Source organism: Giraffa tippelskirchi, chromosome 1, assembly GCF_054371585.1.
Source record: "Giraffa tippelskirchi isolate mGirTip1 chromosome 1, T2T-mGirTip1v1.2.pri, whole genome shotgun sequence".
NCBI lineage: Eukaryota > Metazoa > Chordata > Mammalia > Artiodactyla > Giraffidae > Giraffa > Giraffa tippelskirchi.
This window is the reverse complement of record NC_137275.1, coordinates 109,693,567-109,721,036: the sequence shown is the minus strand read 5'-3', so window position 1 is coordinate 109,721,036 and position 27,470 is coordinate 109,693,567. Positions and strand designations below refer to the sequence as shown.

The following is a 27,470-nucleotide window of genomic DNA, read 5'->3' as shown; positions in this document are numbered from 1 at the left end:
TGCTGGCTGAGCTGATGGGGGTGAAGCCATATGCAGCTGGTTCGCTGGAGAGGAGCAGGAATGATGGCAGGTGGTCCTGGAGCCAGTGCAGGGGGTGGCCCAGCCCTGGGGAGGGGTCGTGACGAAGACAGGGGCGAGGGCGCTGGCCACGGGGGACAGGGAGCCAGCAAGCCAGCACCTCGAGGCTGCCCCTCGGCTGCTTTGAGGTCACGTCTGGGAAAGAAGGCAGGACCTGGGTGAGAGTGGGCCGGGGGGAGATGTGCCAGAGAGAAGGGTGTGAGGTGTGAGAGCTGGAGGGCGGCTCGGAGCCCAGCAGGCCCTCTCCCGCACGTCTCTGGTGACAGAGCCGCCTTGCGGTGTGAGGGGCCGTCCCCCAGAACAGCCCGCGGGCCTGCGCCCCGGGAGGAGCCCCGCGGGGGGCTGGCCCTCCCAGCCCTGCTGGCCCTGCTTGCGCCTGTCTGTGCGTGTTCAGACCAGCCTGGAAAACGGAGGGCTGGGGACCTGCGAGGATGGCGCTCCTCGGTGAGTAACACAAGTGGTGACCGCTGAGGTGGACCCAGAGGCTGCGGAGCTGAAGGATTTCTTTTTCTTATTTTCCTTCAGCCTGGCTGATGGAGGCACAGATGTATTGTTGTAATTTTCGGACTTTGTCTCTGACTCCATCGGCCCACCCTTGTGAATAACCTCATAGGATTGCCTCCCATCCACGCTAAGACCTGAATGTCACCAGGCCATCTAGGAAGTGGATTCTCCTCCTGCCTGTTTCTTCAGTACTGCTCGCTTAAGAGATGGCAGTGTCTCATAAGCATGGCCCGTTTATCCACAGTTGGGGCTTCCATGTAAACTTGTGTTCAGTTCCTGATAGACTTGAGCTGCCCTGAATGTCGCTGACGAGACGTGGTCCTCTCGTGCCCAGGTGCAGACCCTGAAGGAAAAGGACTGGGAGCGCGCGCAGCAAGCCAGCGTGCCGGCCAACGTGGCCCAGGCGTTCGAGAGTGACGCAGACTTGTCTGACGGCGGGGGCGACAGGGCCACCCTCTTCAGCTCGGCCGCTCTGCTGTCGCCCAGCGGGCAGGGCGATGCCGAGACTCTGACTGTGATGCTTCAGGAGCAGCTGGACACCATCAACGAAGAGATCCGGTGGGTGAGCCCGAGCCGAGCTCCCCAGAAACTCGGCTTCTCTGAGGAGCTGTCTTCTCCTTAGAGAAGGCTGAGTGTTCCATAGTAAGGAAACTGACTTCAAGTCTGCTTCAAGAATTTTCAGTTCTGAGATTGCCCTTGATTATAGAGCTCAGTCAGCCAGGGCTGTGGGGGGCGTTGTGGGGTGTCCCCCCACCAGCTCTGAGCCCCAAGGTGGGTGAGGTGCCGTGACAGTGTCCCCTGCGGCCCGTGCACCCTCCAGCACTGAAGGTTCGCCCTCGTGTGTCCCTCGGAGCCTCCCACATTCTGGTGAAAAGCCACCTGAAACAGAAAAGCTGGGGTTTTGGGGTGGCAAATTCCCCCTCAGATCTGCATTTTCCTTTTGAACTTAATACAGTGTGAAGATTGGCTTGTTGTACGACAGTGGTCCAAGGACATGTGTTTGAGTTCTTCTCAACTCATCAGTGTCTGTGAGATGTTTTCTGTAGACACCGTCTGGGCTGTTATAACAGTTTACAAACGGGATAGAATCCAAAGGCCCGCCTCATGGCGAGCAGGGGCCTTGGGTCTGGGTGCGGCCAGGTGGCTGGGGGCCCCGAGGCCAGCCTGGTGCCGCACCCGCACAGCTCTGCCTCCTGTCCCTTGTCCACGTTCAGAGTGGCCACAGGCCGGTGACCCTGCACAGGACCTGGCAGAGCTGCTGCTCAGACTGTTCTTGTCACGTCAGCCCAGGCCGAGGTGCCCGTTCCTGTCAGCCGAGTGCGGGGGGCCCGGGGGAAAGGCAGGGGTGAAGGGCACAACCAGCAAACGCAGGTGGTGCCGCCTGCACGTTTGACGCTGAGACAGACTGCTTTGTGGGCCGTGTTTGAGCACAGACAGCTCAGAAAGATTGTCTTTCCCCCTCCCCCAGGAAATACGGAACGGTTACATATTAATATGTTTATTTTTACAGCATGTTGTCAGGTAAAAGTGATTTTTCCTTAGGTAACATGTTGACTTGAGGTAAATGGTAAATTCTTTCCATCAACTTGTTATCAACAGTGAAAAACTTTCAGGGTGTATAAGGAGAAGTGAAACTGGAGAGGTGACGACCTGCGAGAATCTTGTATTTTATTTTGAAAATCATGTTATATGCATAATCGAATATTTAAACTGCTATATAACATCATCCGCGAGACATTAGGGGAGAAGAGCAGTAACTGTGAATTCTAGGTTAATGCAGCACATTGACATGAGTCCAGAAACTCACACAAAGCTGGTGGAGAACTTCATCAAGTGATGCATTTGTACATAGACAACCTAAAAAATAAAAAAATCAATTCAGCACTTCATCTGGTCTAGAGACTTGTGTTTAGAAACTCCAGCTTGTTCGTGGCTCACTGTTTTGATTGTACAGAGTTCCTGATTCCCAGCGGAATAGACTTGAGGCACTGCCGTGCATCTCTGCCCTGAGAGCAGGGAAGGTAAAGGTTGTCAACTTCAGGTTATCTCCTCACAGGGAGAGAGGCGCCACCCAGGCCCCGTCAGAATGTTAGAGTAAACCAGTCAAATCAAACGAGAATGATCAGGGGCCACTTTGTAAGACTCAAGGATAAGTTATTCTAAGTTTGAGAATATTGAAAAGAGGGAAAGTTGAACCTTTTTGCTGAGATGTTAATTGAGCAACTGTTCCTGGAATATGCTAATCGTGACACAGAATGCAAGCCCACATTTGTTGTCCAGACACGTTCCTCTGCTGACAAAGGCAGGTGACGGGTTTTATTCTATTTTAGGTTGATCGAAGAAGAGAAGGAGAACACGGAGCAGCGGGCCGAGGATACTGAGAGCAGGGTGGGCAAGGGGAGCTTAGGCAACCTTCGTTGTTGTAAATCCTCGAGCTCCCTCAACCTGTGTCCCGCCTCCTCGCTCGCCAGCTCCTGCCCGCCCAGCAGTGGGCGCGCCAAGCCCCCAAGGAGGCGGCACAGCTCGGCGCGGAAAGTAGACCAGCGGGACATCAAGACTCTGGTATGTGTCTGCCTCCTCCCTGCCACGTCCCTCCCCCAGCACACTGGCTTTCTTTTTTGTTTGTTTGTTTTTTGTTTTTTCTGTTTTTACCCAGAAGAAACTCAGGTACATTTGCTACGCTTAGAGGTCTAAGATTTTTAAAAACTGCCTAGTCTTTAATCATTCCATACTCGCACAGCAACAAATTAGTCTTGATATTTGGACCACCGGCTTAGCACGTCATCATGAACTCAGCCAGGGCCTGCCTCTGTAACGTTGGGCCCGGCCTGTGCTGGACACAGCAGGTGCAGGGAAGTTGCTGTTGTCACCGAGTAGACAGCCTTGTGAAAGTAACCATAGGCAGCTCTCCTGGCGTGTGAGACCCACGCAGCACATTTTTCATTGGGGATACCTGGCTGCAGGCTGCAGGCCATGCGGTGGGAACAAAACCAAGAATCTAAACTGGTCTGCTTGCTGCTGGACCTGGCTGCACGCTCAGGCCAGCTCTGGGTGTGAAACCAGGTTAAAAGCCTGGTGCCCCAGGGCCCCAGGGAAGAAGTTGGGCTTCCTCACTCTTCTGAGTCTAAAAATGGGATGACGACCTAGGGCTTTTGGTGACAGAGTGTGCAGCTCTGAAGCGCATGTTCCTGCTTTCTTCCATGTTTAGCTTAGGTTTCCTGAGCGCATTGCTGTTTACCCTGTGAAATCATGTCTACAACACTCTGCTTTGTAACTGCACTTGTATTATCACTTTTTTTGTTACCACCCATTTCATGTTAGCTGCATTGTTAGTCAGCATATAATTAAATTAACTGTGAATCATTTTAGCAGCATGTGAAGTGATAACTGGTCTATTTTGTGGTCTTTTGACACATTGGTTTTATAATATGCATCACTGGCCAATTAGTTGATAGTGTGTATTCTTTGACGATTTCTCTGTGGTTTCATGCTTGATTTCTTTCCGAGTATTTGTAAAAGAACAGTTCTGTATATTTTTTCTTGTTGCTGGAGTTCTCTGACGGTGTGTCTGCTTTCATCGTTGGTTTTGATTTCCTGTCTCATCCTGTTGTCTGCTTCGTTGTCATCAATCCAGACCCCAGCTTCCCACAACCGCACCCCCCCGAGGCTGTAGTTTACCCATCCATCTCCCCTCCCCCGTCCTCCCACTTGCTCTGGTCATAGCAGTCTGGGGTCCACAGCGTGTGTCCCCTTAGTCGGGTTTCTGCTTTGTCTTCATGTCTCATTAAATGGTGTTTTTCCCCCATAGCACTAAGTTTGAATTATTGTTATCACTGTGCAGTTACAAGCATAATGTAGATGGATGATACACTACAGAACCTGTGTAATTCATAACTGAGATTATGCTTACCTGAAGAAATGATCCTCTTATGTGTAGAATTAATGGACTTTTGACACAACATCCTTTCTGTGTTGGTGCTTGTATTTGAGACTGTAAATCTCATCAGCTTTTGCATGCTTAATGTCTCTACGAGACTCTTTTACAAAGTATCTTCTATGGTTCATAAAATGTGAAGACTCCACCTGCTGTTACGCTAGCTTTCATTCTTACATATTTTCATAGGGTACCTGCTTTAATGAATTTATTTTCAGAAGTTTGGAATCAAATTCTAGGTAACGATTTTACATTAATGTCCAACAGGTGGTTAGATCTGTTCAGTGTTAAAATAGGTATTACGGCAACTTCCTCGTCAGTTAAATTACTATTTTAAAGTATAACATGTTTTTTTTATTAAGAGAAACTAACTTATAGAGAGGTTTGGCTGAGAACAGACAACTGTTAAGGCCCTTTGTTGTACACAGTGCTGTGCTTTAACAAATCATGATGTTGTAATAGAATTGTATCTTCCTGAGGAATAATGTATAGTGTTTCTCTAGTAAATCTTGAATAGCTTATTTAACTAATGTGGTCCAACAAATTGTTCTGTTTCCAGTTACATGTTCTCTAAATCTACATCTCACTTATATGTTTGCCGTCATTTTTGCTTTACTGTCTTTGCCTATATTGATTCTTGAATTTTTAGCTTCAAAGTCGCAATAAATCTGGTTTCTCTTCATTTCTTTGCATGCATCTATCAGTCTAGTGAGTTAAGGAAGCATCGTCGAAAGGTAAACTATTTAGTAATTTAGCATGCCTTTGTTTCTCTGTGAAGTATTAGAGTCCTTATCGTGTTAGTGAATGAACACTATGTGGTTACGTACTGGTGGATGATTGACATTTTAATAGAAGTAATGAAACTCGCCCACCACTTAAAATATGCTGATGATGCAATCAATCCATCCTAAAGGAGATCAATCCTGGGTGTTCATTGGAAGGACTGATTTTGAAGCTGAAACTCCAGTACTTTGGCCACCTCACGCGAAGAGTTGACTCATTGGAAAAGACCCTAATGCTGGGTAGGATTGGGGGCAGGAGGAGAAGGGGACAATAGAGGATGAGATGGCTGGATGGCATCACTGACTCGATGGACATGGGTTTGGGTGGACTCCGGGAGTTAGTGATGGACAGGGAGGCCTGGCGTGCTACAATTCATGGGGTCGCAAAGAGTCAGACACGACTGAGCGACTGAACGGAACGGAACTGAACTGAACTGAACTGAACTGATGGTTCTGTTGGAAATAGGTCATTGGTTGGGACAATTGTAACAGTTTGCCTTTCTCCCACTTGTTTGCCTTCTAATCATCTCATGCTTATTTATAATAGACATAGTAGTATTTATTATTTTTAAAATTTTCTTTACTTATTTTTTTGGCCATACTGCACAGCTAATGGGATGTTAGTTCCCCAACCAGGGATCAGACCGGTGTGAAAGTGAAAGTGCCAAGTCCTCACCTCTGGACCACCATGGAATTTCCACGTAGTGTTTTCTTAAAAGAAATGACTGAATCAGAGCCATAGATATTAGATTTGGGGGAAGCCAATTTAATGACGGTGGGTAGCAGTGTGCAGGAGACTCTGTGTGCCAGGCACCGTGTCCAGTGCTTTCTGAGCCCGTCATCTAATCCCGCAGACACCCAGGTGAGGTCCAGGCTGCTGTTATCCCCATTCAGCAGATATGGACACTGAGGCTTAGAGAGGCCGGGCACCGTGCCCAGGCTCGCATACCCAGCGGTGCGGTGCAGACTGGTCTGATCAGAGCCTGGACACTTAACCGTGGTGCCGTCCATCCCGCTTTCCTCCAGAGGCCCTCCTGTCCATCACAGCAACCCTGATGGAGGGAGCCTCAGGAGGGAGCTCGCTGCCTCTCCCCTCGGGTCACTTGGATGAGCCCCTGTTGTTGGAGTCCAGTGGCCCGAGGGCTGGCCTTCCTTGTCCCTCTCCTGCTCCCAGCCCGCTGATGGAGCACTCCTGGGGCCTTCCCACAGGACTTGGGCAGCCGCGCTCCGGTTCAGGCAGCTCAGTGCCCAGGAACCCTTCTGCCGGGCACAGCAGAGTAGCTCCGTCACCCTGAGGTTGGTGACCTGGGTGTGCCGCTTGCCCGCTTTGTGGCCTGCTTTGCCCTCCTGTTAAATGAGGACACGGTACTGCCCATCCGACTCACGTGGGCACCCGTGGGGCGGGCTCCCATCCTGGCGGAGGGTGCCAGGCTGGGGACCCAGAGGCCTTTCTCAGGACAAGGCCCGGGGGAAGGGCCTGGCCGTGGTCCCTGACTTTGAGGCAGGTGTTTGTCTGCATTCAGTCCTAGTCAGCCCAGGTGTGTCACTTCCCTGCTCTGTTCTTTGTTGTTTTCTGATTTTTATAAATGCTTCTTTTAACTTGAATTTGAGATTGATCCCTCTTCAGTTCCATGTGGATAATTTCTAGCTTTTGTAGCCTTCTGTTGTCTGAGGGTGGTTGTTAGAGATCAGGGGAGAGTGCACAGTTTATCCAGCTGCTGTTAAACGAGTTCAGCTGTATTTTGCAGTAAGTCACTTTGTTGTCACCAAGCTCCTGTGGAGCTGCAGTGGATCAGTATTCTTTACAGAATCCCATTACAAAGCCACAGGTTAGTTGGTTAAAACGACGCACTCATTGTTTATAAAAATACTTTCCATGCATGCTTCCTAAAACCTCCCCTGGCTGAACCACACGCCCACATGTATAAGTGAGACCTGTCTGGACCCTGAAGGGGTTTATCTGTTCCCCACACTGTTGCCACCACTGTTTCCTGTCCTCAGACCCAGGACCAGCGGAAAAGCTGGGCGTCCAGGAGAGATCTTTTTTTTTTTTTTTAATTAGCTTATTTTTTAATTGAAGGATAATTGCTTTACAGAATTTTGTTCTTGTCTGTCAAATCGCAGGAAAAATCAGGCATAGGTACACATATATCCCCTCCCTTTTGAACCTCCCTCCCATCTCCCTCCCCTCGAGATTGATAGAAGAGTATCTCTTAGTGAAGACTTCAGTTGAGTTCAGTCGCTCAGTCGTGTCCGAATCTTTGCAACCCCATGAATCGCAGCACGCCAGGCCTCCCTGTCCGTCACCAGCTCCCGGAGTCCACCCAAACCCATGTCCATCGAGTCAGTGATGCCATCCAGCCATCTCATCCTCTGTCGTCCCCTTCTCCTCCTGCCCTCAATCCTTCCCAGCATTAGGGTCTTTTCCAATGAGTCAGCTCTTCGCATGAGGTGGCCAAAGTGTTGGAGTTTCAGCTTCAACATCAGTCCTTCCAATGAACACCCAGGATTGATCCCCTTTAGGATGGACTGTTCGGATCTCCTTGCACTCCAAGGGACTCTCAAGAGTCTTCTCCCACACCACAGTTCAAAGGCATCAGTTCTGTGGCGCTCAGCTTTCTTCACCGTCCGACTCTCACATCCATACACGACCACTGGAAAAACCATAGCCTTGACTAGACGGACTTTTGTTGGCAAAGTAGTGTCTCTGCTTTTAAATATGCCATCTAAGTTGGCCAAAACCTTCCTTCCAAGGCGTAAGCGTCTTTCAGTTTCGTGGCTGCAGTCACCATCAGCAGTGATTTTGGAGCCCCCAAACATAAAGTCTGACACTGTTTCCACAGTTTCCCCATCTATTTCCCATGAGGTGATGGGACCTGATGCCATGATCTTAGTTTTCTGAACGTTGAGCTTTAAGCCAACTTTTTCACTCTCCTCTTTCACTTTCATCAAGAGGCTCTTTAGTTCTTTTCCACTTTCTGCCGTAAGGGTGGTGTCATCTGCATATCTGAGGTTATTGATGTTTCTCCCGGCAGTCTCGATTCCAGCTTGTGTTTCTTCCAGCCCAGCGTCTCTCATGATGTACCCTGCGTCTAAGTTAAATAAGCAGGGTGACAAGGACACACAGCCTTGACGTCCTCGTTTTCCTATTTGGAACCAGTCTGTTGTTCCATGTCCAGTTCTAACTGTTGCTTCCTGACCTGCGTACAGGTTTCCCAAGAGACAGGTCAGATGGTCTGGTATTCCCATCTCTCTCAGAATTTTCCACAGTTGATTGTGATCCACACAGTCAAAGGCTTTGTTTGGCATAGTCCATAAAGCAGAAATCGATGTTTTTCGGGAACTCTCTTGCTTTTTCGATGATCCAGCAGATATTGGCAATTTGATCTCTGGTTCCTCTGCCTTTTCTAAAATCAGCTTGAACATCTGGAAGTTCACGGTTCACCTATCGCTGAAGCCTGGCTTAGAGAATTTTAAGCATTACTTTACTAGCACGTGAGATGAGTGCCATTGTGCGGTAGTTTGAGCATTCTTTGGCATTGCCTTTCTTTGGGATTGGGATGAAAACTGACCATTTCCAGTCCTGTGGCCACCGCTGAGTTTTCCATATTTGCTGGCATATTGAATATAGCACTTTCACAGCATCATCTTTCAGGATTTGAGATAGCTCAGCTGGAATTCCATCAGCTCCACTAGCTTTGTTCGTAGTGATGCTTCCTAAAGTCCGGTGGACTTCACGTTTAGCAGATGATTCTTAAAGAGCAGAATAACTGGGGAAAGCTACTAACGGACGGGGTGCTTGATGTAAATCCCGAGCAAGTAAACATGCCAAGCACCAATGGAAAGGCAAGTCCTCGGTCTCGCTCTCTGTCTGGTTCTCGCCTTACCATCCAGTCTGTGCGGGGCTGTTGGGACCTGTCAGCAATGCACCATGTAGATCTGAGTGGCCGTGAGGGTCGTGTGAGCTCCCAGAGTGCAGAAGAAAGTTTTGACCTCACCGATTGCCCGGAAATGCTGTGTTCCCTCCCTCCCAAAACAAGGCTGTCTGTCTAAGGCTTCCTTTCCCCCTTAGAGATCCTCCGACGGCTCCCCAAGCCACGAGGAAGACCTGGCTAAGGTGATCGAGCTCCAGGAGGTCATCGAGAGGCAGTCAGGGGAGCAGAGCCAGTCGAAGGAGTGCCTGGCAAACCTCTCTGCCTACGTGAGAGAGCCGGAGGAGGACCCGGACACGGCCAGGAAGGAGCTCCTCGCGTCCGAGGAAGCGAACAGACAACCACAGCGGGATGTCCGCGAAGTGAGTGACAGCGGACGTGTCTGTTGTCCTGAGGTGGAATGTGGGTCCCTTGTTCTCCGGCTGATCTGAGCTTTGGGATGGCTGCGTGAGTAGGAGCACAGAGCGCTGGCGAGACCGCGACTGGCGGCCTCCCCGCCTCTGCGTCGAGATCTCTGGGGTAGAAGAGGCCTGGTCCAGGCGGTCCATTGGCAGTGGAGCAACACGAGGGCATCCCTAGCGCTGTGCTCACCCTGGGTGTGGACTCCTCATTTCTACAAGTTCTAGGGTGCCCAGTGTGTTCCTCTTTGAAAAATTCATTCATCCATTCATTCATTTATTGGAGTCTAGTTGCTTTCCTTTTTCTTGGAGAAGGCAATGGTACCCCACTCCAGTACTCTTGCCTGGAAAATCCCATGGATGGAGGAGCCTGGTAGGCTACAGTCCATGGGGTCGCTAAGAGTCGGACACAACTGAGCGACTTCACTTTCACTTTTCCCTTTGATACACTGGAGAAGGAAATGGCAACCCACTCCAGTATTCTTGCCTGGAGAATCCCAGGGACAGGGGAGCCTGGTGGGCTACCGTCTGTGGGGTCGCACAGAGTCGGACACGACCGAAGCGACTTAGCAGTTAGCAGTTGCTTTACACTGCTGTGTCAATGTCTGCTGTACAGCAAAGTGAATCCGTCATATATATATATATTTATATTTATATTTATATTTATATTTATATTTATATATATATATATATATACGTGTGTGTGTGTCTACATATATCCCTCTTTTTAGATTTCCTACCCATTTACTTCACCACAGAGCCCTGAGTAGACTGCCCTGTGCTGTAGAGTAGGTCCTTACTCGTTGTTGAGTTTACGCATAGTCTCAGTAGTGTACATACGTCAACCCCAGTCTCCCAGTTCATCCCCCCCACCTGCCTGTCGAATGTATACCTGATGATGCTGAAATTTCCTTCGGGTTCACTCAGGCGAGTCTGGTGACGTCTGTGGAGCCCGTTCTCTCGGAGAGATGGGAGCCCGCTGTGTGGCCCCTGCTGAGGCAGCTTGCCTGGCCGTCTTCTCTAGTTTTCTGAGGTTCTGCTCCTTGAGGGGATGTGTGACATTGATACCGGCGGTCAGACAGGTCGAGTGGCGTTTGCTCACCCTCAGAGCCTCAGGCCCGTGCTGTGTAACCATGTAGAGTCATGATGTTTCTGGTGGTCGTGTCTGCGGCTGTCATGATTGATGAGAAACTGCCTAACGGTCATTGTGAAAAGAGAAGAGTGCTGAGGGTTCGGGCCTCCTCCTGTGAGCCTCACCTCTCCTTTGTAGGCAGGCAGACAGCGCCCACCCTGCCCCACCCCTCCCCCGTGAGACCGTCTCAGACAGAACCCCTCCGACATGTGCTACAGCAGGTGTCCTTGTTTAGTAGCTTGGTGTGAGTAATTCTCTGTGAGAGCTCAAGGTGAGAACTCAAAACAGAATATTTGCACGCTTGTATAACCTTTTCCCACTACTCTTTGGCAACAGGAGGAGATTAGGTGGCAGAGTTCAATATGTAGAGAATTCTGGGAAAAGCGGCCTTGAGACCTTTCACTTTTAATGTCAGGCCTTTGCCCACATTGGTTACTTAGTAGTCGACTACGGAGGGACCTGCAGTGGATTTTGACCTGGCGGACGGGAGTTGCACCAGCAGCAAGTTCTGGTCCTGGTTTGACCCTTTCATACATGTGGTGTAAGTCTGCTTTAGAAGAATTAGGCTTGAGAAGGCTGCTTCCAGTTGTGTTAAACTTTGACTTCTGTTTCCACTCATTACTATTACTTGAATTCTGAGGAAATTGCATGAGAGTTTTCCGACTTTTACCCGAGGAAACGAGCCTCAGAGGTCCCTGTTGGATCTGTCGAAGGTCCCTCCCTCTTGTGGATCCAGTCCGCCTGTGTGGTGTAGCAGACAGAGGTCGTGACTTCATGCCAGATACCATTCCTCCTGGAATTCATGCAATAACAGGGTAGTTTAGTATACTCTTTGCTGTTTGGGTTGATTATGTTGAAGAGAAGCTTGGGAAACCGAGTGGCCAGACAGAACGTTAATACAGACATATGGGTGCCAATCGTGGCAAATGTGACATTTTAAGTAGGCACGTTTTTGCTCACGTCCGAGGAAACTGCCGTGTCTAGGACTTTAATTTTGAGGACGCTAACTTTATTTTTGAGTTGAAACTTAGGATTTAGTCCAACTTTTTTACGCGTACGTGTATCGGAATGTTCCATGATAATGACTTACCTTTTCTACTCTGCAATGCCCGGTGTAGGCCATGGTCCAGAACACGGACGTGGAGGTGCGAATCACTACCCTTGAGAGATGCTACCTTGCCGCCCAGCGCGAAGCCACCTCTGTGCACGACGACCTCAATGATAAACTTGAAAATGAAATCGCAGATAAGGATTCTATGCATCGACAGGTAACGGCTTTTACTGAACTGTGTCTGACTTTTATAGTGGTGAATTCCTGAGGAAGGAAGGTAAACACCTTTTCATGTGACTCCCACGTTGTAAGGCACCTGCCCCCTCACACTGTGGTCCTGAAATGGTTTTGGAACAAAGCGTTGATAGATCGCTTTATGTCTTCCCATTTTCCTTTTTCTGGCTACGAGTTTCCTTTTAAGGCATGCTTTTTTTTCTTAAAAGAACCAATTTTGATAACTTGTGGCCTACTGTGAGGCCCAGCACAGTACTAATTAGCACCGTTTTGATTGAAATCATCCTGCGAGTAAATGGATACACATACCCATCATTTTATAGTGAGAAGAATTCTCATTGGAAGTTTAAGTACCTTTGTATTTTCGCCTCATTTATGGCATGTAATTTTTCATACATGTCTGTGTTTTGAGCTGCCATGTTCAGTGAGCAGCTAGTTTGGGCCAGACATCGTCAGAACTAGGACTCCAGCAGTGAATTAAAAACCGTGTGCGTTCTTTATCCACTGCCATGTAACAAATCACTGCAAAGCTTAGTGACTTCCCAGTGAGCAGGTCACAGTCCAGTTTCTGTGCTTTGCAGCAGGTGGGCCTGGTTCAGGGCCTCCTGAGGACGCAAACATGGGAAGGCCCCCCAGGGCTGGATGGCAGGCTTTCAGACTCACCTGGCTGGTGGGGACAGGCCCAGGTCCCTGCCGTGTGGACCTCTTCATGGCCTGGCTTTCCTCAGAACACCCTCTGAGAGCGAGAGCGCGGGATGTAGCCCGGGGCCTTTCGCGCCCCGGTCTCGGAAGCCGCACACCTTCAGTTCTGTTTGCGAGAGTGAGCTGCGAAGTCCTGCCTCGCTCAGGGGCTGAGCAGGAGTTGCCCCCTCTGCCTCTTGAAGGGAGGAGGATGGAAGAATTTGTGGACCCGTTTTTAAACCCACGCAGCCTGTCGGACAGTAATGAGCAGGGGAAGGAGACCAGAGTGCCCGAGTTGTCTAAGAGGAGGGGGGACGATCGTGTGTGAACAGGGTGGCCAGCGAGGTGACACCAGGAGGGTGACCTGGAACAGAGACCCGGAGGCCGGAAGAGAAGTAGCCACTCGGAGATAGATCAAGGGTCGTGTCAACAAGCGGAGATAAGGGAGAGAGAGGGCCGCATCAGGGAGGACCCCGGGCTCAGGCCTGAGCAGCTCGAGGCCAGAGCCTGTTTCCTGAGCTGAGGAGGGCTGTCAGGGCAGGGAGCTAAGAGACGGGCCTCAGCCCTGTTGAGGTGGATGAGCCCATGGGGTGTCCAGGGGACCTGTGAGGTCAGCAGCTGAGTGTTCCGGCCTGGATCCAGGAGAGGCCTCACTCAGCTCAAGGTGGACTTGGGTCGTGGGCATACAGATGGTGTTTAAAGGCACAGACAAGGTAAAGTCACCAGGCAGGTGCCCGTGGAGAGATAGGGGGTGCAAGGGTAGAGCTGTGGGGTGCCTCGCATTCCAAGGTTGAGAAGGGGCGCAAGGGACTGACTAGTAACCCCAGGGAGGGCGGGGCCTGGTGCCCAGGGAGAGACATGCTTGGGGTGGGGGGAGGGCAAGGAGAGGAGGGGGCTTGGTAACATGGGTTCCTCAGAGCTCCCTGGGAGCTGCCCTGCGAGCGGGGCACACCGCCTGCTTGCAGAGAGCTGGAGACTGGGCGGGGAGGGGGACAGTAGAGGCCTCTCCCAGGGAGCTCTCAGAGACCCTCAGTGGGCGCTGCAGGGAGCCCTGGAGGAGGAATCTGCTGGTTCCCTTTGTGCGATTTTAAGGTGAGAGAAGGGAGAGGACGTGCTGGCTGAGCTGATGGGGGTGAAGCCATATGCAGCTGGTTCGCTGGAGAGGAGCAGGAATGATGGCAGGTGGTCCTGGAGCCAGTGCAGGGGGTGGCCCAGCCCTGGGGAGGGGTCGTGACGAAGACAGGGGCGAGGGCGCTGGCCACGGGGGACAGGGAGCCAGCAAGCCAGCACCTCGAGGCTGCCCCTCGGCTGCTTTGAGGTCACGTCTGGGAAAGAAGGCAGGACCTGGGTGAGAGTGGGCCGGGGGGAGATGTGCCAGAGAGAAGGGTGTGAGGTGTGAGAGCTGGAGGGCGGCTCGGAGCCCAGCAGGCCCTCTCCCGCACGTCTCTGGTGACAGAGCCGCCTTGCGGTGTGAGGGGCCGTCCCCCAGAACAGCCCGCGGGCCTGCGCCCCGGGAGGAGCCCCGCGGGGGGCTGGCCCTCCCAGCCCTGCTGGCCCTGCTTGCGCCTGTCTGTGCGTGTTCAGACCAGCCTGGAAAACGGAGGGCTGGGGACCTGCGAGGATGGCGCTCCTCGGTGAGTAACACAAGTGGTGACCGCTGAGGTGGACCCAGAGGCTGCGGAGCTGAAGGATTTCTTTTTCTTATTTTCCTTCAGCCTGGCTGATGGAGGCACAGATGTATTGTTGTAATTTTCGGACTTTGTCTCTGACTCCATCGGCCCACCCTTGTGAATAACCTCATAGGATTGCCTCCCATCCACGCTAAGACCTGAATGTCACCAGGCCATCTAGGAAGTGGATTCTCCTCCTGCCTGTTTCTTCAGTACTGCTCGCTTAAGAGATGGCAGTGTCTCATAAGCATGGCCCGTTTATCCACAGTTGGGGCTTCCATGTAAACTTGTGTTCAGTTCCTGATAGACTTGAGCTGCCCTGAATGTCGCTGACGAGACGTGGTCCTCTCGTGCCCAGGTGCAGACCCTGAAGGAAAAGGACTGGGAGCGCGCGCAGCAAGCCAGCGTGCCGGCCAACGTGGCCCAGGCGTTCGAGAGTGACGCAGACTTGTCTGACGGCGGGGGCGACAGGGCCACCCTCTTCAGCTCGGCCGCTCTGCTGTCGCCCAGCGGGCAGGGCGATGCCGAGACTCTGACTGTGATGCTTCAGGAGCAGCTGGACACCATCAACGAAGAGATCCGGTGGGTGAGCCCGAGCCGAGCTCCCCAGAAACTCGGCTTCTCTGAGGAGCTGTCTTCTCCTTAGAGAAGGCTGAGTGTTCCATAGTAAGGAAACTGACTTCAAGTCTGCTTCAAGAATTTTCAGTTCTGAGATTGCCCTTGATTATAGAGCTCAGTCAGCCAGGGCTGTGGGGGGCGTTGTGGGGTGTCCCCCCACCAGCTCTGAGCCCCAAGGTGGGTGAGGTGCCGTGACAGTGTCCCCTGCGGCCCGTGCACCCTCCAGCACTGAAGGTTCGCCCTCGTGTGTCCCTCGGAGCCTCCCACATTCTGGTGAAAAGCCACCTGAAACAGAAAAGCTGGGGTTTTGGGGTGGCAAATTCCCCCTCAGATCTGCATTTTCCTTTTGAACTTAATACAGTGTGAAGATTGGCTTGTTGTACGACAGTGGTCCAAGGACATGTGTTTGAGTTCTTCTCAACTCATCAGTGTCTGTGAGATGTTTTCTGTAGACACCGTCTGGGCTGTTATAACAGTTTACAAACGGGATAGAATCCAAAGGCCCGCCTCATGGCGAGCAGGGGCCTTGGGTCTGGGTGCGGCCAGGTGGCTGGGGGCCCCGAGGCCAGCCTGGTGCCGCACCCGCACAGCTCTGCCTCCTGTCCCTTGTCCACGTTCAGAGTGGCCACAGGCCGGTGACCCTGCACAGGACCTGGCAGAGCTGCTGCTCAGACTGTTCTTGTCACGTCAGCCCAGGCCGAGGTGCCCGTTCCTGTCAGCCGAGTGCGGGGGGCCCGGGGGAAAGGCAGGGGTGAAGGGCACAACCAGCAAACGCAGGTGGTGCCGCCTGCACGTTTGACGCTGAGACAGACTGCTTTGTGGGCCGTGTTTGAGCACAGACAGCTCAGAAAGATTGTCTTTCCCCCTCCCCCAGGAAATACGGAACGGTTACATATTAATATGTTTATTTTTACAGCATGTTGTCAGGTAAAAGTGATTTTTCCTTAGGTAACATGTTGACTTGAGGTAAATGGTAAATTCTTTCCATCAACTTGTTATCAACAGTGAAAAACTTTCAGGGTGTATAAGGAGAAGTGAAACTGGAGAGGTGACGACCTGCGAGAATCTTGTATTTTATTTTGAAAATCATGTTATATGCATAATCGAATATTTAAACTGCTATATAACATCATCCGCGAGACATTAGGGGAGAAGAGCAGTAACTGTGAATTCTAGGTTAATGCAGCACATTGACATGAGTCCAGAAACTCACACAAAGCTGGTGGAGAACTTCATCAAGTGATGCATTTGTACATAGACAACCTAAAAAATAAAAAAATCAATTCAGCACTTCATCTGGTCTAGAGACTTGTGTTTAGAAACTCCAGCTTGTTCGTGGCTCACTGTTTTGATTGTACAGAGTTCCTGATTCCCAGCGGAATAGACTTGAGGCACTGCCGTGCATCTCTGCCCTGAGAGCAGGGAAGGTAAAGGTTGTCAACTTCAGGTTATCTCCTCACAGGGAGAGAGGCGCCACCCAGGCCCCGTCAGAATGTTAGAGTAAACCAGTCAAATCAAACGAGAATGATCAGGGGCCACTTTGTAAGACTCAAGGATAAGTTATTCTAAGTTTGAGAATATTGAAAAGAGGGAAAGTTGAACCTTTTTGCTGAGATGTTAATTGAGCAACTGTTCCTGGAATATGCTAATCGTGACACAGAATGCAAGCCCACATTTGTTGTCCAGACACGTTCCTCTGCTGACAAAGGCAGGTGACGGGTTTTATTCTATTTTAGGTTGATCGAAGAAGAGAAGGAGAACACGGAGCAGCGGGCCGAGGATACTGAGAGCAGGGTGGGCAAGGGGAGCTTAGGCAACCTTCGTTGTTGTAAATCCTCGAGCTCCCTCAACCTGTGTCCCGCCTCCTCGCTCGCCAGCTCCTGCCCGCCCAGCAGTGGGCGCGCCAAGCCCCCAAGGAGGCGGCACAGCTCGGCGCGGAAAGTAGACCAGCGGGACATCAAGACTCTGGTATGTGTCTGCCTCCTCCCTGCCACGTCCCTCCCCCAGCACACTGGCTTTCTTTTTTGTTTGTTTGTTTTTTGTTTTTTCTGTTTTTACCCAGAAGAAACTCAGGTACATTTGCTACGCTTAGAGGTCTAAGATTTTTAAAAACTGCCTAGTCTTTAATCATTCCATACTCGCACAGCAACAAATTAGTCTTGATATTTGGACCACCGGCTTAGCACGTCATCATGAACTCAGCCAGGGCCTGCCTCTGTAACGTTGGGCCCGGCCTGTGCTGGACACAGCAGGTGCAGGGAAGTTGCTGTTGTCACCGAGTAGACAGCCTTGTGAAAGTAACCATAGGCAGCTCTCCTGGCGTGTGAGACCCACGCAGCACATTTTTCATTGGGGATACCTGGCTGCAGGCTGCAGGCCATGCGGTGGGAACAAAACCAAGAATCTAAACTGGTCTGCTTGCTGCTGGACCTGGCTGCACGCTCAGGCCAGCTCTGGGTGTGAAACCAGGTTAAAAGCCTGGTGCCCCAGGGCCCCAGGGAAGAAGTTGGGCTTCCTCACTCTTCTGAGTCTAAAAATGGGATGACGACCTAGGGCTTTTGGTGACAGAGTGTGCAGCTCTGAAGCGCATGTTCCTGCTTTCTTCCATGTTTAGCTTAGGTTTCCTGAGCGCATTGCTGTTTACCCTGTGAAATCATGTCTACAACACTCTGCTTTGTAACTGCACTTGTATTATCACTTTTTTTGTTACCACCCATTTCATGTTAGCTGCATTGTTAGTCAGCATATAATTAAATTAACTGTGAATCATTTTAGCAGCATGTGAAGTGATAACTGGTCTATTTTGTGGTCTTTTGACACATTGGTTTTATAATATGCATCACTGGCCAATTAGTTGATAGTGTGTATTCTTTGACGATTTCTCTGTGGTTTCATGCTTGATTTCTTTCCGAGTATTTGTAAAAGAACAGTTCTGTATATTTTTTCTTGTTGCTGGAGTTCTCTGACGGTGTGTCTGCTTTCATCGTTGGTTTTGATTTCCTGTCTCATCCTGTTGTCTGCTTCGTTGTCATCAATCCAGACCCCAGCTTCCCACAACCGCACCCCCCCGAGGCTGTAGTTTACCCATCCATCTCCCCTCCCCCGTCCTCCCACTTGCTCTGGTCATAGCAGTCTGGGGTCCACAGCGTGTGTCCCCTTAGTCGGGTTTCTGCTTTGTCTTCATGTCTCATTAAATGGTGTTTTTCCCCCATAGCACTAAGTTTGAATTATTGTTATCACTGTGCAGTTACAAGCATAATGTAGATGGATGATACACTACAGAACCTGTGTAATTCATAACTGAGATTATGCTTACCTGAAGAAATGATCCTCTTATGTGTAGAATTAATGGACTTTTGACACAACATCCTTTCTGTGTTGGTGCTTGTATTTGAGACTGTAAATCTCATCAGCTTTTGCATGCTTAATGTCTCTACGAGACTCTTTTACAAAGTATCTTCTATGGTTCATAAAATGTGAAGACTCCACCTGCTGTTACGCTAGCTTTCATTCTTACATATTTTCATAGGGTACCTGCTTTAATGAATTTATTTTCAGAAGTTTGGAATCAAATTCTAGGTAACGATTTTACATTAATGTCCAACAGGTGGTTAGATCTGTTCAGTGTTAAAATAGGTATTACGGCAACTTCCTCGTCAGTTAAATTACTATTTTAAAGTATAACATGTTTTTTTTATTAAGAGAAACTAACTTATAGAGAGGTTTGGCTGAGAACAGACAACTGTTAAGGCCCTTTGTTGTACACAGTGCTGTGCTTTAACAAATCATGATGTTGTAATAGAATTGTATCTTCCTGAGGAATAATGTATAGTGTTTCTCTAGTAAATCTTGAATAGCTTATTTAACTAATGTGGTCCAACAAATTGTTCTGTTTCCAGTTACATGTTCTCTAAATCTACATCTCACTTATATGTTTGCCGTCATTTTTGCTTTACTGTCTTTGCCTATATTGATTCTTGAATTTTTAGCTTCAAAGTCGCAATAAATCTGGTTTCTCTTCATTTCTTTGCATGCATCTATCAGTCTAGTGAGTTAAGGAAGCATCGTCGAAAGGTAAACTATTTAGTAATTTAGCATGCCTTTGTTTCTCTGTGAAGTATTAGAGTCCTTATCGTGTTAGTGAATGAACACTATGTGGTTACGTACTGGTGGATGATTGACATTTTAATAGAAGTAATGAAACTCGCCCACCACTTAAAATATGCTGATGATGCAATCAATCCATCCTAAAGGAGATCAATCCTGGGTGTTCATTGGAAGGACTGATTTTGAAGCTGAAACTCCAGTACTTTGGCCACCTCACGCGAAGAGTTGACTCATTGGAAAAGACCCTAATGCTGGGTAGGATTGGGGGCAGGAGGAGAAGGGGACAATAGAGGATGAGATGGCTGGATGGCATCACTGACTCGATGGACATGGGTTTGGGTGGACTCCGGGAGTTAGTGATGGACAGGGAGGCCTGGCGTGCTACAATTCATGGGGTCGCAAAGAGTCAGACACGACTGAGCGACTGAACGGAACGGAACTGAACTGAACTGAACTGAACTGATGGTTCTGTTGGAAATAGGTCATTGGTTGGGACAATTGTAACAGTTTGCCTTTCTCCCACTTGTTTGCCTTCTAATCATCTCATGCTTATTTATAATAGACATAGTAGTATTTATTATTTTTAAAATTTTCTTTACTTATTTTTTTGGCCATACTGCACAGCTAATGGGATGTTAGTTCCCCAACCAGGGATCAGACCGGTGTGAAAGTGAAAGTGCCAAGTCCTCACCTCTGGACCACCATGGAATTTCCACGTAGTGTTTTCTTAAAAGAAATGACTGAATCAGAGCCATAGATATTAGATTTGGGGGAAGCCAATTTAATGACGGTGGGTAGCAGTGTGCAGGAGACTCTGTGTGCCAGGCACCGTGTCCAGTGCTTTCTGAGCCCGTCATCTAATCCCGCAGACACCCAGGTGAGGTCCAGGCTGCTGTTATCCCCATTCAGCAGATATGGACACTGAGGCTTAGAGAGGCCGGGCACCGTGCCCAGGCTCGCATACCCAGCGGTGCGGTGCAGACTGGTCTGATCAGAGCCTGGACACTTAACCGTGGTGCCGTCCATCCCGCTTTCCTCCAGAGGCCCTCCTGTCCATCACAGCAACCCTGATGGAGGGAGCCTCAGGAGGGAGCTCGCTGCCTCTCCCCTCGGGTCACTTGGATGAGCCCCTGTTGTTGGAGTCCAGTGGCCCGAGGGCTGGCCTTCCTTGTCCCTCTCCTGCTCCCAGCCCGCTGATGGAGCACTCCTGGGGCCTTCCCACAGGACTTGGGCAGCCGCGCTCCGGTTCAGGCAGCTCAGTGCCCAGGAACCCTTCTGCCGGGCACAGCAGAGTAGCTCCGTCACCCTGAGGTTGGTGACCTGGGTGTGCCGCTTGCCCGCTTTGTGGCCTGCTTTGCCCTCCTGTTAAATGAGGACACGGTACTGCCCATCCGACTCACGTGGGCACCCGTGGGGCGGGCTCCCATCCTGGCGGAGGGTGCCAGGCTGGGGACCCAGAGGCCTTTCTCAGGACAAGGCCCGGGGGAAGGGCCTGGCCGTGGTCCCTGACTTTGAGGCAGGTGTTTGTCTGCATTCAGTCCTAGTCAGCCCAGGTGTGTCACTTCCCTGCTCTGTTCTTTGTTGTTTTCTGATTTTTATAAATGCTTCTTTTAACTTGAATTTGAGATTGATCCCTCTTCAGTTCCATGTGGATAATTTCTAGCTTTTGTAGCCTTCTGTTGTCTGAGGGTGGTTGTTAGAGATCAGGGGAGAGTGCACAGTTTATCCAGCTGCTGTTAAACGAGTTCAGCTGTATTTTGCAGTAAGTCACTTTGTTGTCACCAAGCTCCTGTGGAGCTGCAGTGGATCAGTATTCTTTACAGAATCCCATTACAAAGCCACAGGTTAGTTGGTTAAAACGACGCACTCATTGTTTATAAAAATACTTTCCATGCATGCTTCCTAAAACCTCCCCTGGCTGAACCACACGCCCACATGTATAAGTGAGACCTGTCTGGACCCTGAAGGGGTTTATCTGTTCCCCACACTGTTGCCACCACTGTTTCCTGTCCTCAGACCCAGGACCAGCGGAAAAGCTGGGCGTCCAGGAGAGATCTTTTTTTTTTTTTTTCAATTAGCTTATTTTTTAATTGAAGGATAATTGCTTTACAGAATTTTGTTCTTGTCTGTCAAATCGCAGGAAAAATCAGGCATAGGTACACATATATCCCCTCCCTTTTGAACCTCCCTCCCATCTCCCTCCCCTCGAGATTGATAGAAGAGTATCTCTTAGTGAAGACTTCAGTTGAGTTCAGTCGCTCAGTCGTGTCCGAATCTTTGCAACCCCATGAATCGCAGCACGCCAGGCCTCCCTGTCCGTCACCAGCTCCCGGAGTCCACCCAAACCCATGTCCATCGAGTCAGTGATGCCATCCAGCCATCTCATCCTCTGTCGTCCCCTTCTCCTCCTGCCCTCAATCCTTCCCAGCATTAGGGTCTTTTCCAATGAGTCAGCTCTTCGCATGAGGTGGCCAAAGTGTTGGAGTTTCAGCTTCAACATCAGTCCTTCCAATGAACACCCAGGATTGATCCCCTTTAGGATGGACTGTTCGGATCTCCTTGCACTCCAAGGGACTCTCAAGAGTCTTCTCCCACACCACAGTTCAAAGGCATCAGTTCTGTGGCGCTCAGCTTTCTTCACCGTCCGACTCTCACATCCATACACGACCACTGGAAAAACCATAGCCTTGACTAGACGGACTTTTGTTGGCAAAGTAGTGTCTCTGCTTTTAAATATGCCATCTAAGTTGGCCAAAACCTTCCTTCCAAGGCGTAAGCGTCTTTCAGTTTCGTGGCTGCAGTCACCATCAGCAGTGATTTTGGAGCCCCCAAACATAAAGTCTGACACTGTTTCCACAGTTTCCCCATCTATTTCCCATGAGGTGATGGGACCTGATGCCATGATCTTAGTTTTCTGAACGTTGAGCTTTAAGCCAACTTTTTCACTCTCCTCTTTCACTTTCATCAAGAGGCTCTTTAGTTCTTTTCCACTTTCTGCCGTAAGGGTGGTGTCATCTGCATATCTGAGGTTATTGATGTTTCTCCCGGCAGTCTCGATTCCAGCTTGTGTTTCTTCCAGCCCAGCGTCTCTCATGATGTACCCTGCGTCTAAGTTAAATAAGCAGGGTGACAAGGACACACAGCCTTGACGTCCTCGTTTTCCTATTTGGAACCAGTCTGTTGTTCCATGTCCAGTTCTAACTGTTGCTTCCTGACCTGCGTACAGGTTTCCCAAGAGACAGGTCAGATGGTCTGGTATTCCCATCTCTCTCAGAATTTTCCACAGTTGATTGTGATCCACACAGTCAAAGGCTTTGTTTGGCATAGTCCATAAAGCAGAAATCGATGTTTTTCGGGAACTCTCTTGCTTTTTCGATGATCCAGCAGATATTGGCAATTTGATCTCTGGTTCCTCTGCCTTTTCTAAAATCAGCTTGAACATCTGGAAGTTCACGGTTCACCTATCGCTGAAGCCTGGCTTAGAGAATTTTAAGCATTACTTTACTAGCACGTGAGATGAGTGCCATTGTGCGGTAGTTTGAGCATTCTTTGGCATTGCCTTTCTTTGGGATTGGGATGAAAACTGACCATTTCCAGTCCTGTGGCCACCGCTGAGTTTTCCATATTTGCTGGCATATTGAATATAGCACTTTCACAGCATCATCTTTCAGGATTTGAGATAGCTCAGCTGGAATTCCATCAGCTCCACTAGCTTTGTTCGTAGTGATGCTTCCTAAAGTCCGGTGGACTTCACGTTTAGCAGATGATTCTTAAAGAGCAGAATAACTGGGGAAAGCTACTAACGGACGGGGTGCTTGATGTAAATCCCGAGCAAGTAAACATGCCAAGCACCAATGGAAAGGCAAGTCCTCGGTCTCGCTCTCTGTCTGGTTCTCGCCTTACCATCCAGTCTGTGCGGGGCTGTTGGGACCTGTCAGCAATGCACCATGTAGATCTGAGTGGCCGTGAGGGTCGTGTGAGCTCCCAGAGTGCAGAAGAAAGTTTTGACCTCACCGATTGCCCGGAAATGCTGTGTTCCCTCCCTCCCAAAACAAGGCTGTCTGTCTAAGGCTTCCTTTCCCCCTTAGAGATCCTCCGACGGCTCCCCAAGCCACGAGGAAGACCTGGCTAAGGTGATCGAGCTCCAGGAGGTCATCGAGAGGCAGTCAGGGGAGCAGAGCCAGTCGAAGGAGTGCCTGGCAAACCTCTCTGCCTACGTGAGAGAGCCGGAGGAGGACCCGGACACGGCCAGGAAGGAGCTCCTCGCGTCCGAGGAAGCGAACAGACAACCACAGCGGGATGTCCGCGAAGTGAGTGACAGCGGACGTGTCTGTTGTCCTGAGGTGGAATGTGGGTCCCTTGTTCTCCGGCTGATCTGAGCTTTGGGATGGCTGCGTGAGTAGGAGCACAGAGCGCTGGCGAGACCGCGACTGGCGGCCTCCCCGCCTCTGCGTCGAGATCTCTGGGGTAGAAGAGGCCTGGTCCAGGCGGTCCATTGGCAGTGGAGCAACACGAGGGCATCCCTAGCGCTGTGCTCACCCTGGGTGTGGACTCCTCATTTCTACAAGTTCTAGGGTGCCCAGTGTGTTCCTCTTTGAAAAATTCATTCATCCATTCATTCATTTATTGGAGTCTAGTTGCTTTCCTTTTTCTTGGAGAAGGCAATGGTACCCCACTCCAGTACTCTTGCCTGGAAAATCCCATGGATGGAGGAGCCTGGTAGGCTACAGTCCATGGGGTCGCTAAGAGTCGGACACAACTGAGCGACTTCACTTTCACTTTTCCCTTTGATACACTGGAGAAGGAAATGGCAACCCACTCCAGTATTCTTGCCTGGAGAATCCCAGGGACAGGGGAGCCTGGTGGGCTACCGTCTGTGGGGTCGCACAGAGTCGGACACGACCGAAGCGACTTAGCAGTTAGCAGTTGCTTTACACTGCTGTGTCAATGTCTGCTGTACAGCAAAGTGAATCCGTCATATATATATATATATTTATATTTATATTTATATTTATATTTATATATATATATATATATATATATATATATATATACGTGTGTGTGTGTCTACATATATCCCTCTTTTTAGATTTCCTACCCATTTACTTCACCACAGAGCCCTGAGTAGACTGCCCTGTGCTGTAGAGTAGGTCCTTACTCGTTGTTGACTTTACGCATAGTCTCAGTAGTGTACATACGTCAACCCCAGTCTCCCAGTTCATCCCCCCCACCTGCCTGTCGAATGTATACCTGATGATGCTGAAATTTCCTTCGGGTTCACTCAGGCGAGTCTGGTGACGTCTGTGGAGCCCGTTCTCTCGGAGAGATGGGAGCCCGCTGTGTGGCCCCTGCTGAGGCAGCTTGCCTGGCCGTCTTCTCTAGTTTTCTGAGGTTCTGCTCCTTGAGGGGATGTGTGACATTGATACCGGCGGTCAGACAGGTCGAGTGGCGTTTGCTCACCCTCAGAGCCTCAGGCCCGTGCTGTGTAACCATGTAGAGTCATGATGTTTCTGGTGGTCGTGTCTGCGGCTGTCATGATTGATGAGAAACTGCCTAACGGTCATTGTGAAAAGAGAAGAGTGCTGAGGGTTCGGGCCTCCTCCTGTGAGCCTCACCTCTCCTTTGTAGGCAGGCAGACAGCGCCCACCCTGCCCCACCCCTCCCCCGTGAGACCGTCTCAGACAGAACCCCTCCGACATGTGCTACAGCAGGTGTCCTTGTTTAGTAGCTTGGTGTGAGTAATTCTCTGTGAGAGCTCAAGGTGAGAACTCAAAACAGAATATTTGCACGCTTGTATAACCTTTTCCCACTACTCTTTGGCAACAGGAGGAGATTAGGTGGCAGAGTTCAATATGTAGAGAATTCTGGGAAAAGCGGCCTTGAGACCTTTCACTTTTAATGTCAGGCCTTTGCCCACATTGGTTACTTAGTAGTCGACTACGGAGGGACCTGCAGTGGATTTTGACCTGGCGGACGGGAGTTGCACCAGCAGCAAGTTCTGGTCCTGGTTTGACCCTTTCATACATGTGGTGTAAGTCTGCTTTAGAAGAATTAGGCTTGAGAAGGCTGCTTCCAGTTGTGTTAAACTTTGACTTCTGTTTCCACTCATTACTATTACTTGAATTCTGAGGAAATTGCATGAGAGTTTTCCGACTTTTACCCGAGGAAACGAGCCTCAGAGGTCCCTGTTGGATCTGTCGAAGGTCCCTCCCTCTTGTGGATCCAGTCCGCCTGTGTGGTGTAGCAGACAGAGGTCGTGACTTCATGCCAGATACCATTCCTCCTGGAATTCATGCAATAACAGGGTAGTTTAGTATACTCTTTGCTGTTTGGGTTGATTATGTTGAAGAGAAGCTTGGGAAACCGAGTGGCCAGACAGAACGTTAATACAGACATATGGGTGCCAATCGTGGCAAATGTGACATTTTAAGTAGGCACGTTTTTGCTCACGTCCGAGGAAACTGCCGTGTCTAGGACTTTAATTTTGAGGACGCTAACTTTATTTTTGAGTTGAAACTTAGGATTTAGTCCAACTTTTTTACGCGTACGTGTATCGGAATGTTCCATGATAATGACTTACCTTTTCTACTCTGCAATGCCCGGTGTAGGCCATGGTCCAGAACACGGACGTGGAGGTGCGAATCACTACCCTTGAGAGATGCTACCTTGCCGCCCAGCGCGAAGCCACCTCTGTGCACGACGACCTCAATGATAAACTTGAAAATGAAATCGCAGATAAGGATTCTATGCATCGACAGGTAACGGCTTTTACTGAACTGTGTCTGACTTTTATAGTGGTGAATTCCTGAGGAAGGAAGGTAAACACCTTTTCATGTGACTCCCACGTTGTAAGGCACCTGCCCCCTCACACTGTGGTCCTGAAATGGTTTTGGAACAAAGCGTTGATAGATCGCTTTATGTCTTCCCATTTTCCTTTTTCTGGCTACGAGTTTCCTTTTAAGGCATGCTTTTTTTTCTTAAAAGAACCAATTTTGATAACTTGTGGCCTACTGTGAGGCCCAGCACAGTACTAATTAGCACCGTTTTGATTGAAATCATCCTGCGAGTAAATGGATACACATACCCATCATTTTATAGTGAGAAGAATTCTCATTGGAAGTTTAAGTACCTTTGTATTTTCGCCTCATTTATGGCATGTAATTTTTCATACATGTCTGTGTTTTGAGCTGCCATGTTCAGTGAGCAGCTAGTTTGGGCCAGACATCGTCAGAACTAGGACTCCAGCAGTGAATTAAAAACCGTGTGCGTTCTTTATCCACTGCCATGTAACAAATCACTGCAAAGCTTAGTGACTTCCCAGTGAGCAGGTCACAGTCCAGTTTCTGTGCTTTGCAGCAGGTGGGCCTGGTTCAGGGCCTCCTGAGGACGCAAACATGGGAAGGCCCCCCAGGGCTGGATGGCAGGCTTTCAGACTCACCTGGCTGGTGGGGACAGGCCCAGGTCCCTGCCGTGTGGACCTCTTCATGGCCTGGCTTTCCTCAGAACACCCTCTGAGAGCGAGAGCGCGGGATGTAGCCCGGGGCCTTTCGCGCCCCGGTCTCGGAAGCCGCACACCTTCAGTTCTGTTTGCGAGAGTGAGCTGCGAAGTCCTGCCTCGCTCAGGGGCTGAGCAGGAGTTGCCCCCTCTGCCTCTTGAAGGGAGGAGGATGGAAGAATTTGTGGACCCGTTTTTAAACCCACGCAGCCTGTCGGACAGTAATGAGCAGGGGAAGGAGACCAGAGTGCCCGAGTTGTCTAAGAGGAGGGGGGACGATCGTGTGTGAACAGGGTGGCCAGCGAGGTGACACCAGGAGGGTGACCTGGAACAGAGACCCGGAGGCCGGAAGAGAAGTAGCCACTCGGAGATAGATCAAGGGTCGTGTCAACAAGCGGAGATAAGGGAGAGAGAGGGCCGCATCAGGGAGGACCCCGGGCTCAGGCCTGAGCAGCTCGAGGCCAGAGCCTGTTTCCTGAGCTGAGGAGGGCTGTCAGGGCAGGGAGCTAAGAGACGGGCCTCAGCCCTGTTGAGGTGGATGAGCCCATGGGGTGTCCAGGGGACCTGTGAGGTCAGCAGCTGAGTGTTCCGGCCTGGATCCAGGAGAGGCCTCACTCAGCTCAAGGTGGACTTGGGTCGTGGGCATACAGATGGTGTTTAAAGGCACAGACAAGGTAAAGTCACCAGGCAGGTGCCCGTGGAGAGATAGGGGGTGCAAGGGTAGAGCTGTGGGGTGCCTCGCATTCCAAGGTTGAGAAGGGGCGCAAGGGACTGACTAGTAACCCCAGGGAGGACGGGGCCTGGTGCCCAGGGAGAGACATGCTTGGGGTGGGGGGAGGGCAAGGAGAGGAGGG

The 27,470-nt window shown here is 50.2% G+C and overlaps 1 protein-coding gene across 2 annotated transcripts in view; it reads left to right on the top strand.

Annotated features, from left to right (window-relative positions):
• LOC145505810 (uncharacterized) overlaps positions 1-27,470 on the top strand; it is a 118,825-nt gene that overhangs the window by 60,233 nt on the left and 31,122 nt on the right. For both annotated transcript variants that reach the window (XM_081488738.1, XM_081488728.1), the window contains exons 21-28: positions 917-1,140; positions 2,913-3,144; positions 9,371-9,592; positions 11,879-12,028; positions 14,755-14,978; positions 16,751-16,982; positions 23,210-23,431; positions 25,730-25,879. In XM_081488738.1, the coding sequence (XP_081344864.1) occupies positions 917-1,140; positions 2,913-3,144; positions 9,371-9,592; positions 11,879-12,028; positions 14,755-14,978; positions 16,751-16,982; positions 23,210-23,431; positions 25,730-25,879 (1,656 nt within the window). The remainder of the gene's footprint in view (positions 1-916; positions 1,141-2,912; positions 3,145-9,370; positions 9,593-11,878; positions 12,029-14,754; positions 14,979-16,750; positions 16,983-23,209; positions 23,432-25,729; positions 25,880-27,470) is intronic.